The 16,681-nt window shown below is 41.0% G+C and overlaps 1 protein-coding gene across 3 annotated transcripts in view; it reads left to right on the forward strand.

Moving 5' to 3' along the window:
- The window catches only part of polb (polymerase (DNA directed), beta), a 99,918-nt gene that overhangs the window by 81,469 nt on the left and 1,768 nt on the right, over positions 1 to 16,681 (forward strand). For 2 of the 3 annotated variants that reach the window (XM_078565735.1, XM_078565737.1), the window contains exon 13: positions 1,504 to 1,643. In XM_078565735.1, the coding sequence (XP_078421861.1) occupies positions 1,504 to 1,643 (140 nt within the window). Of the gene's footprint in view, positions 1 to 1,503; positions 1,644 to 13,120; positions 13,849 to 16,681 lie in introns of those variants that run through there. The other variant, XM_078565736.1, reaches the window with a different exon arrangement.

Raw genomic sequence — 16,681 nt, forward strand, 5'->3', positions numbered from 1 at the left:
GAGGATTGCAGAAATGGACAAGATGGTTTGAAAGATATAGCAGGACATTTTTAGTGTTCAGATATTGAGAATGGCTGATGTTTACTCAAACATGTTTTGTTGGCTGCTTCTGGGAGCTAACAGGGGCAACTTCAAATGATTCAAACTGTGGGTACAATCTAACGTACTTCCAACAAGCCTGACTGCCAGATATACCATCAACTTTACCATGCTAATGTAAACGTAAGATATGTTTTGCTTTTAGATGTAGGTGTTACATAACTGTGCATTCTCGTGCTTGATTTCCCAGTATAGGTTATCCACTTAGATCAGCTTAGTGTTCATCATTGTGGTTTATGTTTTGTCTTTGTTTAGCCTAAGCACAGTGGACCTCCCATGCTCACTATTCTTCATTGTTTAAATTCACACTAGATTGGAGTCTCCATTGTGGAGGCTGACCACTTTCCTCAACCCCGGTGCAACTAGCAATTTTCAATTTGAAGTCAATTAAAACCAGCTTGAAATAAATTCAATTTTTTGTTTTTGTTTAAGAAATTAAGTTTTGTTTAAATGAAGCTTATGAAAGTCTGACCAGTATGATTATAAGCATAGCCAATAGTTAAGAGGCATTATGCTATTTCATTGAAGATTATATTGAATTGTCAATTTGAATAATGGGACTGATTGATTGATTCAGCTTTAGAATGATTTTGGCACTTGATCCTGTAACTACAAATATAAAATGTCCCCTAGTTGCTTTTTCCCTCCATTTTGTTTTTAAATAATGTCATACCCATTCCTTGGATCTAATCCACAACACAAATACTTACTTGACCAGCCTAGAGTTGTTAAAATGACTATTTAGACTGCAAGAAGTTAGAACTAATTGCCACAGTTTCTGGCAGAAGTTTCTAAGGAGACCATGAATAAAATAGTTACAGGATGATTAATATTCAATTGTATGTAATTTTGCAAAGCTCGTGTCTGTCATGTGCATATTTAGCAGTAATAGCACTGTTTTGCCGAGTATGAGTGCTGCTTAGTTGAAAACGCTGTCACGCACTCGACCATGGGGGTGGAACTTATTCCACGTCAGGACCAAGACACTTCTCTTCATTTAGATTTAGTATTAGATATAACCATTTCGACTTGAGCAGCCACAGCCTAATCTTTTGTGGAGCACCCAGCCTAGCTTTGTGTAGATTGCCCTCAGATGTTACAATACTCTTGATATATCACTGAAGTCAAGAAATATGGATCAGCAGTTCAGAAACAAGGCTAATAAGGATACAGCTGTGCCTCTGAAGGAAGTTCTGGTTGTTTCTGGTTTTTATTCTTAAAAACTGTTTCCAGTCGCCAGTATTTCAGAAATTAGACAAAGTATGTCTGTATGTAGCTATAGCATGTTACCCAGTTTAAATGGGCTTGGGATTCAAACATCTCTACTGCCGTGTAGCTTATTGTCTTATGATGTGCCTATTACTTTCGTTTCTGATTGCTCACCATGCACTTCTCCTCTTGCAGGCTTATTCCAAAAGATCAATATTTCTGTGGTGTGCTTTATTTCACTGGCAGTGATCTTTTTAACAAGAACATGAGGACCCAGGCACTAGAAAAAGGCTTCACTTTGAATGAATACACAATTCGCCCATTGGGAAGCACAGGTAAGAGCTGAATGGTATTGGAAACCTTGGTGTTATCACAGGCTTTGAATGCCCCTTTACTAAACTGACTAAATTGATGAAAGTTCCTTTTTCTTAAAAAAAAGTTAGTTCAAATGCAAAGTGTATATCTCATTTTTAATTAATTCCATAAAATTTTGAGTAGCAAATGGTCATGTTTCAAAAAGACTTTAGACGGAAGGACTATATTAAATGTATAAATTTGACATTATCACCCTGGTGGGGTATTTACAACCTGAACTAATTTTACCCCTTCATAGGAGTGAGTCATAGTATCTGTTTTGTGCTTAGGGTTAAATCAAATCAGCTTGTACTTTTATTATACATTATTGGTTAGAAGAGGCAAAAGAATTCAATTTTAAGATATTTCACAAATGCTATTTTTATACATTAAATGACCATGATTAATTTGAAGAATGTGCAAAGCTAGTGGCTAGATTCCAATATGGTAATTTTGGCTAACATTTTATCAGTGATCCTCATGCAATACCCAAAACCACTCTGAGTTAGGAGAAAACTACCAGTCGCATTAGCTGTTTAATTATTTTGCTGTATTATCTTAGTGTATTTCTTTTTTAAATCATTCATGGTTTGGGAACCATGCTGGCAAGGCCAGCATTTGTTACCCATTCCTAATTGCCTTTGAGAAAGTGGTGGTGAGCCACCTTCCTGAACCACTGCAGTATATGTAGAAAGGAAAGAAAGAGTTAAAATAATTAGACAAACTAAATAAATAGTTAACAAAATTACCAGTGTTGGCAATGCTGGACCTTGATATTAATCCAGATGCATGTACTGTACTTCTGGAGGAATTGCAAAAAAAAAGTTAGCAGATCTCAATTTATTTTTCTTCTCCTGTCAAAGGGCTTGGAGATTTAGAAATTAAAATGCAATCAAAGATTTCTTCATGAAACCTCTTTCTGTGAGGTTAATGAAGCACCAATTATAGTAAAACCACATAGCCCTGCCTATACCAAAATGTTTCACCTCTTGGGATTAAGAAAGGACTATCCTCAGTCAATGAAAATAAATAAAAATAGAAAATGCTGGAAATACGCAGATCTGGCAGCATCTGTGGAGAGAGAAACAGAGTTAACATTTCAGCTACTCATTCACAGTCAAGATGTTCTTTATTATGGTGAAATGGTACCAATGATAATTCAATTCGTTTAAAGTAAGGCCTCATTCAAAAACTGTGGGAAGTCTTCAAAAAATTTTCTTCAAGTAAAGGCAGTGACACAGAGATATCAAAGTTACAGCAGGGCCAGTATTATGCAATTCAAGCTCTTCACCTAGAACTATATATCCTAGTCCCATTTTCCCTGTTCTTTCCCCATATCAGAAGCAATGGAAAGTGAAGCAAATGGCTAACACTGAGATTGAAGTGCAGTGCCCAAAAACAGCTGTTGGGACTAGGAAAGAGAATAAGGACAAAGTACAATCAGGGTAAAACCTTTTTATTGGAGAAGGGTTAACTTTGGAGCGTTTGCATACTAATTTTGAAGGCGGCAGGACAGATTAACAAAGCAGTTAATATAGCACATGGGGTCCTGGGCTTCATAAATAGAGGCATAAAGTGCAAAACCAGGAAGTTATGCTAAACCTTTATAAAACATTAGTTTGGCCCCAACTGGACTATTGTGTCCAATTCTGGGTATCACAGTTTTGGAAGGATGTGAAGGCTTTGGAGAGAGTTCTTTAGACTGGGAGAAAATACAAGGCAAGCTAAGATGAGTTTTGAGTGCATATGCGTAATTGCATGCTGTGTAGCAAATAAAGTTTGTGAGCTGCTAGAACAAAGAAAGACTTGAATTTATATAGCGCCTTTCACAACCACATGACATCCTAAAGCGCTTAACAGCCTATTAAGTTTTGAAGTGTAGTCACTGCTGTAGGAAATGCAGCAGCAAATTTGCACACAGGAAGCTCCCACATACAGCAATGAGATAATGATCAGATAATCCATCTTTGTTATGTTGATTGACTAGGATAGGACATCAAGGTTTACTCCCCGGCTCTTCTTCAGCATAGTGCCTTGAGATCCTTTACTTCCAACTGAGAGGATAGACAGCACTCTCTGTGTCAGCCTTGATGTTCTTACTCAAATCCTGGAGTGGATCTTGAACCCACAACCTTTTAAGAGATGAGAGTGCTACCTATTGAGCCATGGCTGACACTAAAGCACAAGTCTGCACATGATATAGTGGCACTAACAGCCATCTCAACTTATCCACTACTTTCAAAAATTTGTGTACATACATCCCCAGACTTCTCTTTTCCTGCATAACCTTTAAAATTGAACCATTTAATTTATATCGCCTTTCCTCATTTTTCCTACCAAATGAATCAGCTTCTCTGCATTAAATTGATCCTGATGCATTCCTGTCCATTTTAGTAGTCTGTAAATGTCCTCCTGAAGTCTGTTAATATCCTCCTCATTGTTTGCTACATTTCCAAGTTTGCTGTCATCTGCGAACTTTGAAATTGTGTCCTGCATACCCAAGTCCAGGTCCTTGATCTGTATCAAAAAAAGTGTAGTGACCTGAACATTGATCCCTGGGGAATGCCTTTCCTGAGTCTGAAAAATAACCGTTCACCCCTGTACTCTGCTTTCTGTCCCTTAGTCAATTAGTGTCTCCCTTTTCTCTAGAAGAGAGGAGGCTGAAGGGTGAACTTGACAGAGGTCTTTTGGATGGGATGTGGGAATGTCACAAATATGAGATAGTCACTAATAAATCCAATGCTGAATTTAGGAGAAAGGAATAGAAGGATATACTGATAGGGTCAAAATAAAAAGGGAGGGGAAGAGGCTCACGTGTATCATAAACACCGGCATTACCAATTGGGCCAAATGGCCTGTTGTGTGCTGTAGACCCAATGTAACTTTTCTGTTATATCGCAGAAGTTGAGTTCAAGTGATTAATAAAATACTGAATCTTCAACATTTCTGTATTCAAGTAAATCTTGGAGTGAACTCGATAAACTTGTCTTGCCGTCGTATATTATGTTTTTAATTATGAGGTAAAAATAAGTTTGTAATCTTGAAAGTTTAAGGCTGCATGACTTTGATAAACTAATGTAATTTGAAAATTTTGCACTGGGTGGTAAGAAATTAACGGCTGTGTGGTGGGCCAGCACTTCGAGAGTCAATGTTGGTGCATTATTGCAAGTTGTAATCTAATTGCAACCAGTCAAGGCCATGCTGGTGTTTCAAAAATGTATCTTCATACATGTGGGGAGATAAATTTGGCTCCCAGCCGACCATTTTCCAGTGTCAAATCAGAGCTGAACCTTCAAATGCTGCGTTGAATACAGATTATCAAATCGGTCTTCAACCTTCTAATGAGGTTTTCAGATCTTTTCTATAGCACCAAACTTCTCTTTGAAGAGAAAATTGAGGAAATGCCCGGAGCTTGTGATTCCCGGCTATTCGGAAACCATCACCGCTAGATTCTTTCCACTACTTTAGAGCTTCGTATTAAACAACTCCTGGGGATAGCCCCTATCCCATTTTAGAACAAGACAGCCGCTATTGCAGCAGTATATAAAATAAGACTGTTGGTAGCAATGTATAATTTTATTGGGCAGAATCTTCCGGTCGGCATGCAGGGGTGGGCCCGACACGCTAATGCGTAAAATGACACGCGGTGACGTCGGGCGTGCGTCCCGATGTCATCGCGCGCCATCATGATATTTCATTTGACGGGCGTGCCGGAGTCGGCTGTGCGTCCGCCAAACTGTAAACAGCCTATTAAGGCCATTAAGAAATTAATTGAACCACTTGTGAATGCTGCCCATCCAACCTTAAGGTTGGCAAGCAGGTAGAAAGCCCAAGCGGCCTTCGCGTTTTTCAGGAAACTTCATCCACAGGCGGGGTGAGGTTTCCTGAAGCTTTTATTGAATTAATTAATTAATTTTCATAAATATAAAAACATGTCCCCACAGTCACATGAGGGGACATGTTTAAATAAATTTTAAAGTCATATTCTTTAATTATTTTAATATCCATTCAATCTCCCTGAGGCAGCTCCATGCTTCAGCGTGCATGCGCAAAAGAGCTCTGGCCCTGAATGTCCCTCCTCACCCCCGCCCGCACAGGTAGCGCTGAGCGCTACCGGCCATGTATTACACTGGGCAGGCCTTAATTGGCCCACCACGTAAAATGGCGACGCAGAGCCTATTGCGGGCGGCGATCAGCTCTGTGCCTGCTCCCGCTCCCGCCCAGCCGCCCGCCATAGGAAAAATCCTGGCCATTATGTATGTGTGTACATAGTAGTTTTCTCTTGGTATTGCTTCCGTGAGTTTAGTGGTTATGCTGTGTTTTATTTATCAAATTCAAAGATAAAATGAGATGGGAAAGCCATACAGGCAATGAGGGTGACACTTCTCGAAAGTGCATACTTTTCTCAAGACATGAGTTCAATATATGGATTTGTATGGATCTCTGTTCTCGTTGATAAAAACTAGTGGAGTGAAAATTTCCAGCATCCATAATACTTTGCTCTCACTCCTACACACTTGATAATGAAAAAAACTCCCATTCAAAAAAGCTATTCAAAGCTTTTAAATCTCATCAAATGGTTAATCTCTTATAAAAACAAACATCCATTCAGACCCCACATCAAAGACACCTAATCCTTTAATAACCTCTTTAAGCTGTGAATCAAACTTTGAACTCAGACCATCCCCGGTTGAGATAAAAGGTTTTGAAACTCAGCCAAGCATTCATAATGAAATAATGATAGTCCTTGGGGAAATACCAACAAAGAGCTCTACTGAAACTGCATGACCAGTTGCTGCTTTTTTTCTAACCTGTCAATCAAAGCAGTCCAGCAGGCTGTTTAAAAGCCCCTCTGACAGCTACAGCCTGTTATTTTAAAGTTTTTAGAGTGGGGCATTTAAAAAAACTTAAGATCATGACAGTTATACTGACCCTATCTGCCCTTCAAGAGTATTTATGTCCACTCCATCAATTTGTGACTCCCACACTGCAGGTTAAGGCCCCTGGACCAGCCAAAATGGGGTCTGTTTGACCTCAGCGCTGAGTTAAAATGGCCCTGCTAAGATTGAGAAGGAGATATCTAGGATAAAAAACAATCACGTAGACAGTGCTGAGATCCCTCTCTCAAGCAGCATATTTCAGAACTATTTTATGTGAGACTCCAGTGCAGCTATGACCCACTCATTTTTTTATTCGTTCATAGGATGTGGGTGTCGCTGGCTAATCCAGCATTTATTGCCCTTGAGAAGGTGGTGGTATTGTCACTGGACTAGTAATCCAGAGAATCTGGGCTTCTTTGATCTCAGCTCTATAGCTGCCTCCTTCTCAGACTCTGGATCTTGGAGATCATCTTTCTTTCACTTCTTTGCTTTAATTATTTCATCATCATGTTCATCTTCTAGCCTCTGTCTCCTCTTTCATGGGTTTCTTCTTATTCTCATATTTTTTTGTGAGGAGGCTCCTGGATAATTTTGTGTATGTCCACTCTTCCAACCAGCTCATCAGGCCAATCCAATGTTGACAAATGGGTTGTCAGGTGAATCGCATCCTGCCCCCTTCCCCTTACCATTAAAAACTAGATTTGTCCAAAATTTAGGTGGGACTTCCTCATCCGGCCCCCCTTGCCATTTTTAATGGCCCAAAGAGATTTCCTGACTCCACAAAAATCCAGCCCTGTCCACCGCCAGCATAACCACCCTGGTTATTGTTTGCAGGTCTGACTATCTTGCACCTTCTTTCCAGTAAAACAATCTGGCCCCCATTTAATGTTCAACAACAAAGCCACCCGAGCTTGTTCTCAGGCAGAATTCAGAATCGGTCACATGACCCCTTCATTCTCCCATTTTATATTAAGTTAAAGACACAGTCCCAAAACATTACTATCTTACAAACTTAATATTTGTAAAGGGCACATAGTCCAAAAATCAGAGCTAGACATAAGAACGTAAGAAATAGGAGCAGGAGTAGGCCATTTGGCCCCTCAAGCCTGCCCCACCATTCAATAATATCATGGCTTATCTGCCCCAGGCCTCAACTCCTCTTTCATGCCAGCTCCTCATAACCCTCAACTCCCCGATATTTCAAAAATCTATCTACCTCCCCTTTAAATACTTTCAGTGATCTAGCTTTCACAACTCTCTAGGGAAGAGAATTCCAGACATTCGCTGCCCTCTGAGAGAAGAAATTCTTTCGCATTTCAGTTTTAAATGAGTGTCCCCTTATTCTGTAACTATGTCCCCTAGTTTGAGATACCCCACTAGTGGAAACATCTTCTCAACATCTACCTTGTCAAGCTCCCTCAGAATCTTGTATGTTTCAATAAGATCACCCCTCATTCTTCTAAACTCTGATGAATAAGGGCCTAACCTGTTTAGCTGTTCTTGAAATGTCAACTCCTTCATTCCAGGAATCAGCCTAGTGAATCTCTTTTGAACTGCCTCCAATGCCAGTATATCCTTTCTTAAATACGGGGACCAAAACTGTACACAGTATTCCAGGTGCGGCCTCATCAACACCCTGTACAGTTGTAACAAGACTTCCTTATTTTTAAATTCCAACCCCTAGCAGTACAGGCCAAAATTCTATTTGCCTTCTTAATTACTTGCTGCACCTGCATGTTAACATTTTGTGTTTCATGCATAAAAGCACCTAGATCCCTATGTGCTGCACTTTTTTGGAGTCTCTCTCCTTTTAAATAATAGCCTGCCTTTTGATTCTCCCTATCAAAGTGCATGACCTTACACTTTCCTACATTAAACTTCATCTGCCAAGTTTTTGCCCACTCACTCAGCCTATCTATATCCCCTTGCAAATTCCATATGTCCTCATCACAACATGCCCCCCCGCCTCCGCCGCCGCCCCCCCCCCCCACCTATTTTTGTATCATCAGCAAATTTGGATACATTACACTCTGCCCCCTCCTCCAAGTCATTAATATAGATAGTAAATAATTGAGGCCCTAGAATTGATCCTTGTGGCACTCCACTAGTTACATCTTTCCAACCTGAAAAAGACCTATAAGTCTGTTTTCTGTGTGTTAACCGATCCTCAATCCATGCTAACACATTACCCCTAAGACCGTGAGCTCCTATCTTGTGCAATAACCTTTTATGTGGCATCTTATCGAATGCCTTCTGGAAATCCAAATAGACTACATCTACCAGTTCCCCTTTATCAACTCTCCTTGTTATATCCTCGAAGAACTCGAGCAAATTTGTCAAACATGATTTCCCTTTCCCAAAACCATGTTGACTGTTTGATCGTGTTAAGCTTTTCTAAATGTCCTGCTATTTCTTTCTTAATAATGGACTCTAGCATTTTCCCAATGACAGATGTTAGGCTGACTGGCTTATAGTTTCCTGCTTTTTGTTTCCCTCCCTTCTTGAACAGGGGCGTCACATTAGCGGTTTTCCAATCCGCTGGGACCCTCCCAGAATCCAGTGAGTTCTGGAATATTTTGACCAATGCCTCCGCTATCTCTGCAGCCACTTCCTTTAAAACCCTTGGATACAGGCCATCAGGCCCTGGTAACTTGTCTGCCTTTAGTCCCATTGGTTTTTCAAATACTTTGCCCCTCGTGATAGAGACTGTTACAAGATCTTTCCTCCCATTAGCTCCTTGCTTACCTCATATCTTTGGAATGCTTATAGTGTCCTCCAACGTGAACGCCAATGCAAAATATTTGTTTAAATTATCTGCCATTTCCCTGTTCCCCGTTATCAATTCTTCAGTAGCATCCTCCAAGGGTCCTACGCTCACTTTAGCCACTCTCTTTCTTTTTATATACCCGTAGAAGCTCTTGCTGTTTGTTTTTATATTTCTTGCCAATTTACTTTTATAATCAATTTTCTCCCTCTTTATTAGCTTTTTAGTCATCCACTGCTGGTTCCTAAAAAAAAATTCCCAATCCTCTGGCCTACCACTAGTTTTCGCTACTTCTTATGCCTTCGTTTTTGATTGGATCTCTCCTGGACCACCTTTGTTAACCACGGGCAGTTCATCCTTCTCATCCAGCCCTTCTTTTTGACTGGGATAAATTTTTGCTGAGCGTTATGAAATATCTGCTTAAATAGTTGCCACTGTTCATCCACTGACCTTCCCCTCAGTCTGTTTTCCCAGCCCGCTTTAGACTACTCTTTCTTCATACCTCTGTAATTACCCTTATTTAATTTGAGGTCACTGGTTTGAGACCCGAGTTGCTTGCCCTCAAACTGAATTTGAAATTCTACCATGTTGTGATCGCTACCCCCTAGAGGATCCTTAACTACGATATCTCTTATTAATCCCGCATTAATCCTCATTACACATTACTAGATCTAAAATAACCTGTTCCCGACGTATTGCTCTAAGAAACGATCCCTGATGCACTCTACAAATTCATCTTCCATGTTACCCCTGCAAATCTGATTAGTCTAGTCGATATGCAGATTAAAATCACCCATTACAAATGTTGTACCCTTCTTACACGCCTCCATTATTTCCCGATTTATACTTTGCCCTACAGGGAGGCAACACTTCGGGGACCTATAAACGACTCCCACCCATGACTTCTTCCCCTTGCCATTCCTTACTTCCATCCAAACTGATTCCAAATCACGATCTATTGCACCTTTATCACTACTCACCACCGCATTGACACCTTCCTTTATTAACAAAGCTACCCCAATCCTTTTCCTTTTTGTCTATTTTTCCGGAACGTCGAATACCCTTGAATATTGAGTTCCCAGTCTTGGGGTAGGATCTTGCGGTCAGCGAACGGGGGCGGGGCCCACTCACCAACACATAAAATGACGTGGGATGACGTTGGGTGGAACACCCGACGTCACCCCGCGTCATTTCTATTTTCAGGCCGGCAGAGTCAGCCTGAGCGCTCACCGACCTGTCAATAGCTTATTGAGGCCATTGAAAAACTAATTAAGGTCATCAATGGACCTGCCCATCCAACCTTAAGGGTCGTGAGCAGGCCGGAAGCCCTGGAGGGCTTTGGAAAAAGCATGAAACCTCATCGACGGGCAGGATGAGGTTTTATGAGGGTATTTAAATTTTAATCACATCTTTCAATAAAAATTATGGACATGTCCCAACCCATGTATTAATTGGGTTTAATATTTATTTAAAATTTTAAATTGGAGACAATCTCCCTGAGGCAGCATGCGCGCAAAAGAGCGCACTCCCGGCTGAGGGAATCCCCCCCACCCTTTTAAAAGTGAATTTCTTAACTGTACTCTTCAGCTGTAATAACGTCTCCTGATTTAAACCACTTGGCCAATCAAAGGAGACACGAAAAAGATACCCACCAACCTGTTTTCCTTTGACTTCACACTTCGGCTCTGACAGGTAGAAACAGGCCCTCCTCTCTCACTCTCCTCTTGGTGCTGCTGACTGCCTGTCCCAGGGTCCTCCTCTTGCACTCTCCTCTATGTGCTGCTGACCGCCTGGCTCGGGGTTCTCCTCTCTCACTCTCCTCTCAGGACCTTTCAGGAGTGAAATTTGGAATAATTTCCTCACACAAAGGATGGTCGAAGTTTGGAACTCTCTGAGATTGATCGATTTTTGTTTATCAAAGGTATTCAAGGATATGGGGCAAAGAAGGACTGAGGTAATCCGTGGGATTATGTTAAGCATTTCAGAATTACACCTCTATAATTTAGCAATTATTTTATTTAACATATTTGAAAAATAAGTGTTTCATGCCAACAACTTGTGAATGTAATAAACAAGCAGGCAAAGTTTAAAAAACTGTTTCAGGTATAGACTTCAAAATTAGCGGAAACATGTAAAGGGATAAAATTATATGACCATCCATTCACTGCAAAAGTAAAATAGTCTGACTTCAGATGATAATACAGAAGACTGTGATTGGGAAAAGGGAGTCTGTCTTCAGCCCTACTGGCAAGTCTTTCAGATCCTTTGTACAACACCAAACTTCTCTTTGAACAGCAAATTAAGAAAATGCCTGGAGTTCATGATTCTCAGCCATCGTAAAGCCATCATAGATGGAGCCTTTTGACAACTTTCTTGCTTTCTTGCTCATTAGTTGCGCAGACAAGGATTTGTTGAGCAACAGCCTTGACAATAGATCTCTGTCTGGTCCAGTTGGCTAGACAGCTAACGTGTGGTTCAGAATAGCACCAACAGCACAGAGTTTGCTCCCCATTCTGGCTGAGATAGACTTAGTGTTTGCCTGCTTATCCTGCCTCGTAGTAAAATCAGGCCATAAGCCATGGTTCGGTGACCCTTGAATAATCGAGTGCGCTACATGGAGAAGAGAGTACAAGAAACAAGCAGGCATAGTTTGGAGATTGTTTCTGGTATTTACTTTTAAACTAGCAGAAAGAAATAACAGTAAAAAATTATTTGACTACCCATTCATTACAAAACTAAAATCGTCTGACATCAGATGATAACCCAGAAGATTGTGATTGGAAAAGAGCAAACTTCTAGGTAGATTTTGAGCTTTCCATAAATTTGGCGAGACAGAGAAGCTCGGAAAGTATAAAACAGTTGTCAATGCCCATTTGTCCTGACTGGTGCTTACGCTGGCTTCACAGTCATGTGAAGTGTTTTCGCCTATCTACAGCAGATGTACAATCTCATCTGAAGAAGGGTCACACAGACTTTAGACGTTAACTCTGTTTCTCTCGCCACAGCTGCTGCTAGACCTGCTGAGTTTTTCCATCATTTTCTGTTTTTGTTTCAGATTTCCAGCATCCATAGTATTTTGCTTTTATCTTATGTACAACATCATAACTTGGGAGACCCAACAATGCTATCAGCAAGGGTCTGTAAGTACTGTAAGAACAAATAGGCTGCTGGATTATGCTGGCTAATTTGAGTGAACTTTCAAAATTCAACATATATACATATCTTTGCTTTTATCATTGATTACCTATAATTTCTTATGCTAAACAGGAAAAAGGTGAATTTGGGGATGTATTTCAAAATATTCTTGGGGAAACTCCCCAGATTATTTTCTTCGTGTTTCATTTGGTTGCAGAAATGCTCCAGCAGCTGCTAAAGAGTTAAAAGACTTCATAATAAAACTGTGAATAATTAGATATAAAATCAGATGTGCTATTTGTGCCAAACACTCAAGGCAGAATCACAGAGGTATGGAGCTGCAGATGATGCTGGGCTGACATACTTTGACATAAGGTTTGTTGATCCATAATTAGCGTATCATATATTCCATAGCCCTGTAATCTCAGAGGCACACCGAGAATAAGATATAATTTAGAAAGCATTGGGTTCACAACTACTCACTAATCTATAATTGTATTCAATAAAAGTGCTTCCCTAATGAAATAAAGAAGACAGTTACTAAGGGGTATTTCAGCACCTTCTACCCAGACTCAATTTAAAATGTACTAGAATGTTGTTCAAACACTGCATCTTTTAACTTTCTATGGGCTGGTAGTGAATAACTATCTTCGATAAATTGTTTTCCTCTTAATTTCAGAAGTATATTCTTCTCACCCTACAACAATTAAAAAGTTTTATAATTGACTGAACACCTCGCAGACATGTTGTTAACCAACAGCATGGGCAATGGCATTCTTGAACTTGCATCAAGAAGGAATGCGAAGCTTTTTAATGTCTATGTACTAGACCATTACCTTTCCCTTTGGAAGGAGCTAATATTGGGCTGTTGCATGATAATTTATCAGTTGTACCTTTCATTATAATAAACTTCATGGAGCCATATGCTAACAAGCGTTGGAGGCTTCAGTAGAACAGAAAAATTAGAGATTTTACAGATAAAACCTGTTTGCTGATTAATTTTTGAACTCTGAAATATCCTCAGTCCCCAGTGGAAATGATTCCTCTATATAAATGTGTAGCAGGGTTCTATCGAAGAATAACGTACTTGTTTCTCTGCAGGAAAGATATGATGGAGACCTGAGACAAATTCATTTGGGAATTGCAGAATGAACTTGCTGAGCATTGTTGCAAAAGTAGTTAAAATGGTAGTTTGCCAGTAATTTGCTTACGGTTTGAAAGATGGTCTTTTCCCCTGAAGGTATTTAAAAGTATTGCAGGTGTTAAATAATGTCAAAGCATCAAAAAAAATTTAAACTAATTTCTGCCATGTTTCAACAAAATATCATATATTCTTGTACAAAGCTTCAGAAATTTAAACCAACTTTGCAGGCATCTCATTAAAAATATCAGACCCTTTGAATGGAACTTTTATTTGCGCTGGTTTATTACACTTCGTAAACTGCTGAGATTGAACCTAAATTTCCTTAATTTTACTGCATCCTGTACCAGCATATGATGCAAGATGCTAAGTATTGTTTCATAATCATAACTTGTTTTTTAAAAATTCATTCATTGGATATGGGCGTCGCTAGCTAGGCCAGCATTTATTGCCCATCCCTAATTGCCCTTAAGAAGGTGGTGGTGAGCTGCCTTCTTGGACCACTGCAGTCCATGGGTGTAGGTACACCCACGGTGCTATTGGGGAGGGAGTTCCAGGATTTTAGACCCAGCGACAGTGAAGAAACAGTGATATATTTCCAAGTCAGGATGGTGAGTGGCTTGGAGGGGAACTTCCAGTTTGTGGTATTCCCATGTGCCTGCTGCTCTTGTCCTTCTAAATGGTAGCTGCCATGGGTTTGGAAGGTGCTGTCTAAGGAGCCTTGGTGAGTTCCTGCAGTGCATCTTGTAGATGGTACACACTGCTGCCACTTTGTTTCATTGGCGGTCGGAATGAATGTTTGTGGATGTGGCGCCAACCAAGTGGGCTGCTTTGTCTTGGATGGTGTTGAGCTTCTTGAGTGTTGTTGGAGCTGCACTCATCCAGGCAAGTGGAGAGTATTCCATCACACTCCTGACTTGTGCGTCGTAGATGGTGGACAGGCTTTGGGGAGTCAGGAGCTGAGTTACTCTCCGCAATATTATAGACTCATAGACATTTACAGCACAGAAGGAGGCCATTTGGCCCATCATGTCCGCACCAGTCAACAAAGACCTGACTACACTAATTCCATTTTCCAGTGCTCGGCCCATAACCCTGGAGGCTATGGAAATGCAAGTGAATACCTAAACACTTCTTAAATGTTACAAGAGTTTCTGACTCAACCACCCTTTCAGGCAGTGAGTTCCAGACTCCCACCACCCTCTGGGTGAAAAAAATTCCTCAACTCCCCTCTTAACCTTCTACCTCTTAATTTAAATTTATTCCCAGCCTCTGACCTGCACTTGTTGCCACAGTGTTTATATGGATAGTCCAATTGAGTTTCTAGTCAAAGGTAACCCCCCAGGCTATATAGTGGGGGATTGAATGTCAATGGGAGATGGTGGATTCTGTTGGAGATAGTTATTGCCTGACACTTGTGTGGCATGAATATTACTTGTAACATATCAGTCCAAGCCTGAATGTTGTCCAGGTCCTGCTGCATATGGGCACAGACTGCTTAAGTATCTGACAAGTCACGAATGGTGCTGAACATTGTGCAATCATCAGCGAACATCCCCACTTCTGACCTTATGAAGGGTCACTGATGAGTCAGCTGAAGTTGTTTGGGCCTAGGTAACTACCCTGAGGAACTCCTGCAGTGATGTCCAGGACTGAGATGATGGACCCACAACAATCACAACCATCTTCCTTTGTGCTAGTTATGACTCCAATCAGTGGAGAGTTTTCCACCGTTGATTCTAGTTTTGCTAGGGCTCCTTGATGCCACACTTGATCAAATGCTGCCTTGATGTTAAGGGCAGTCATTCTCACCTCACCTCTTGAGTTCAGCTCTTTTGTCCATGCTTGGATCAAGACTGTATTGAGGTCAGAAGCTGAGTGTCCCTGACGGAACCCAAACTGAGTGTCAGTGAGCAGGTTATTGCTGATTATTGCTTGATAGCACTGTTGACGACAATATCCAGCACTTTTCTGATGATCGAGAGTAGACTGATGGGGCGGTAATTAGCTGGATTGGATTTGTCTTGCTTTTTGTGGACAGGACATGCCTGAGCAGTTTTCCACATTGTTGGGTAGATGCCAGTGTTGCAGATGTGCTGGAACAGCTTGGCTAAGGGTGCAGCTAGTTCTGGAGCACAAGTCTGCAGTACTATTGCTGGAGGGAGTGTTGTCAGGGCCCATAGCCTTTGCAGCATACAGTGCCTTCAGCAGTTTCTTGATATTATGTGGAGTGAATCAAATTGGCTGAAGACTGGCATCTGTGATATTGGGAACCTCAGGAGGAGGCCACTTCTGGCCGAAATAAAAGCAAGATATTGCGGATGCTGGAAACCTGAAACAAAAACAGCAAATGCTGGAAAAACTCAGCAGGCCTAACAGTGGAGAAAAAACACAGTTAACGTTTTGAGTCTTTATGACTATGACTCCTTATGACTATGATTAAGAGTCATAAGGACTCAAAACGTTAACTCTGTTTTTTTCTCTCCACAGATGCTGTTAGACCTGCTGAGTTTTTCCAGCATTTTCTGTTTTTGTTTCACTTCTGGCTGAAGATTGCTACAAATGCTTCAGCCTTGTCTTTTGCATTGACATGCTGGGCATCTCCATCATTGAAGATGGGGATATTTGTGGAGCCTCCTCCTCCTGTTTGTTGTTTAATTGTGCACTTGCATTCATTTATGGATGTGACAGGACTGCAGAGCTTAGATCTCATACATTGATTGTGGGATTGCTTAGCTCTCTCTTTGCTATGCTGCTTTCGCTGTTTGGCATGCAAGTGACCCTGTGTTGTAGCTTCACCAGGTTGGCACGTCATTTTTATGTACGCCTGGTGCTGCTCCTGACATGCCCTCCTGGACTCTTCATTGAACCAAGGTTGATCTCCCAGCTTGTTGCTAATGGTAGAGTGGGGGATATGCCGGGCCATGAGAATACAGATGGTGGTTGCACAGAATTCTGCTGCTGCTGATGGTCCACAGCGCCTAATGGATGCCCAGTTTTGAGTTGCTAGATCTGTTTGAAAGTTATCCCATTTAGCATGGTGGTACTGCCACGCAACACGATGGAGGGTATCCTCAATGTGAAGGCGGGACTTTGTCT

This window comes from Cetorhinus maximus, chromosome 20, assembly GCF_964194155.1.
Source record: "Cetorhinus maximus chromosome 20, sCetMax3.hap1.1, whole genome shotgun sequence".
Taxonomy (NCBI): Eukaryota; Metazoa; Chordata; class Chondrichthyes; order Lamniformes; family Cetorhinidae; genus Cetorhinus; species Cetorhinus maximus.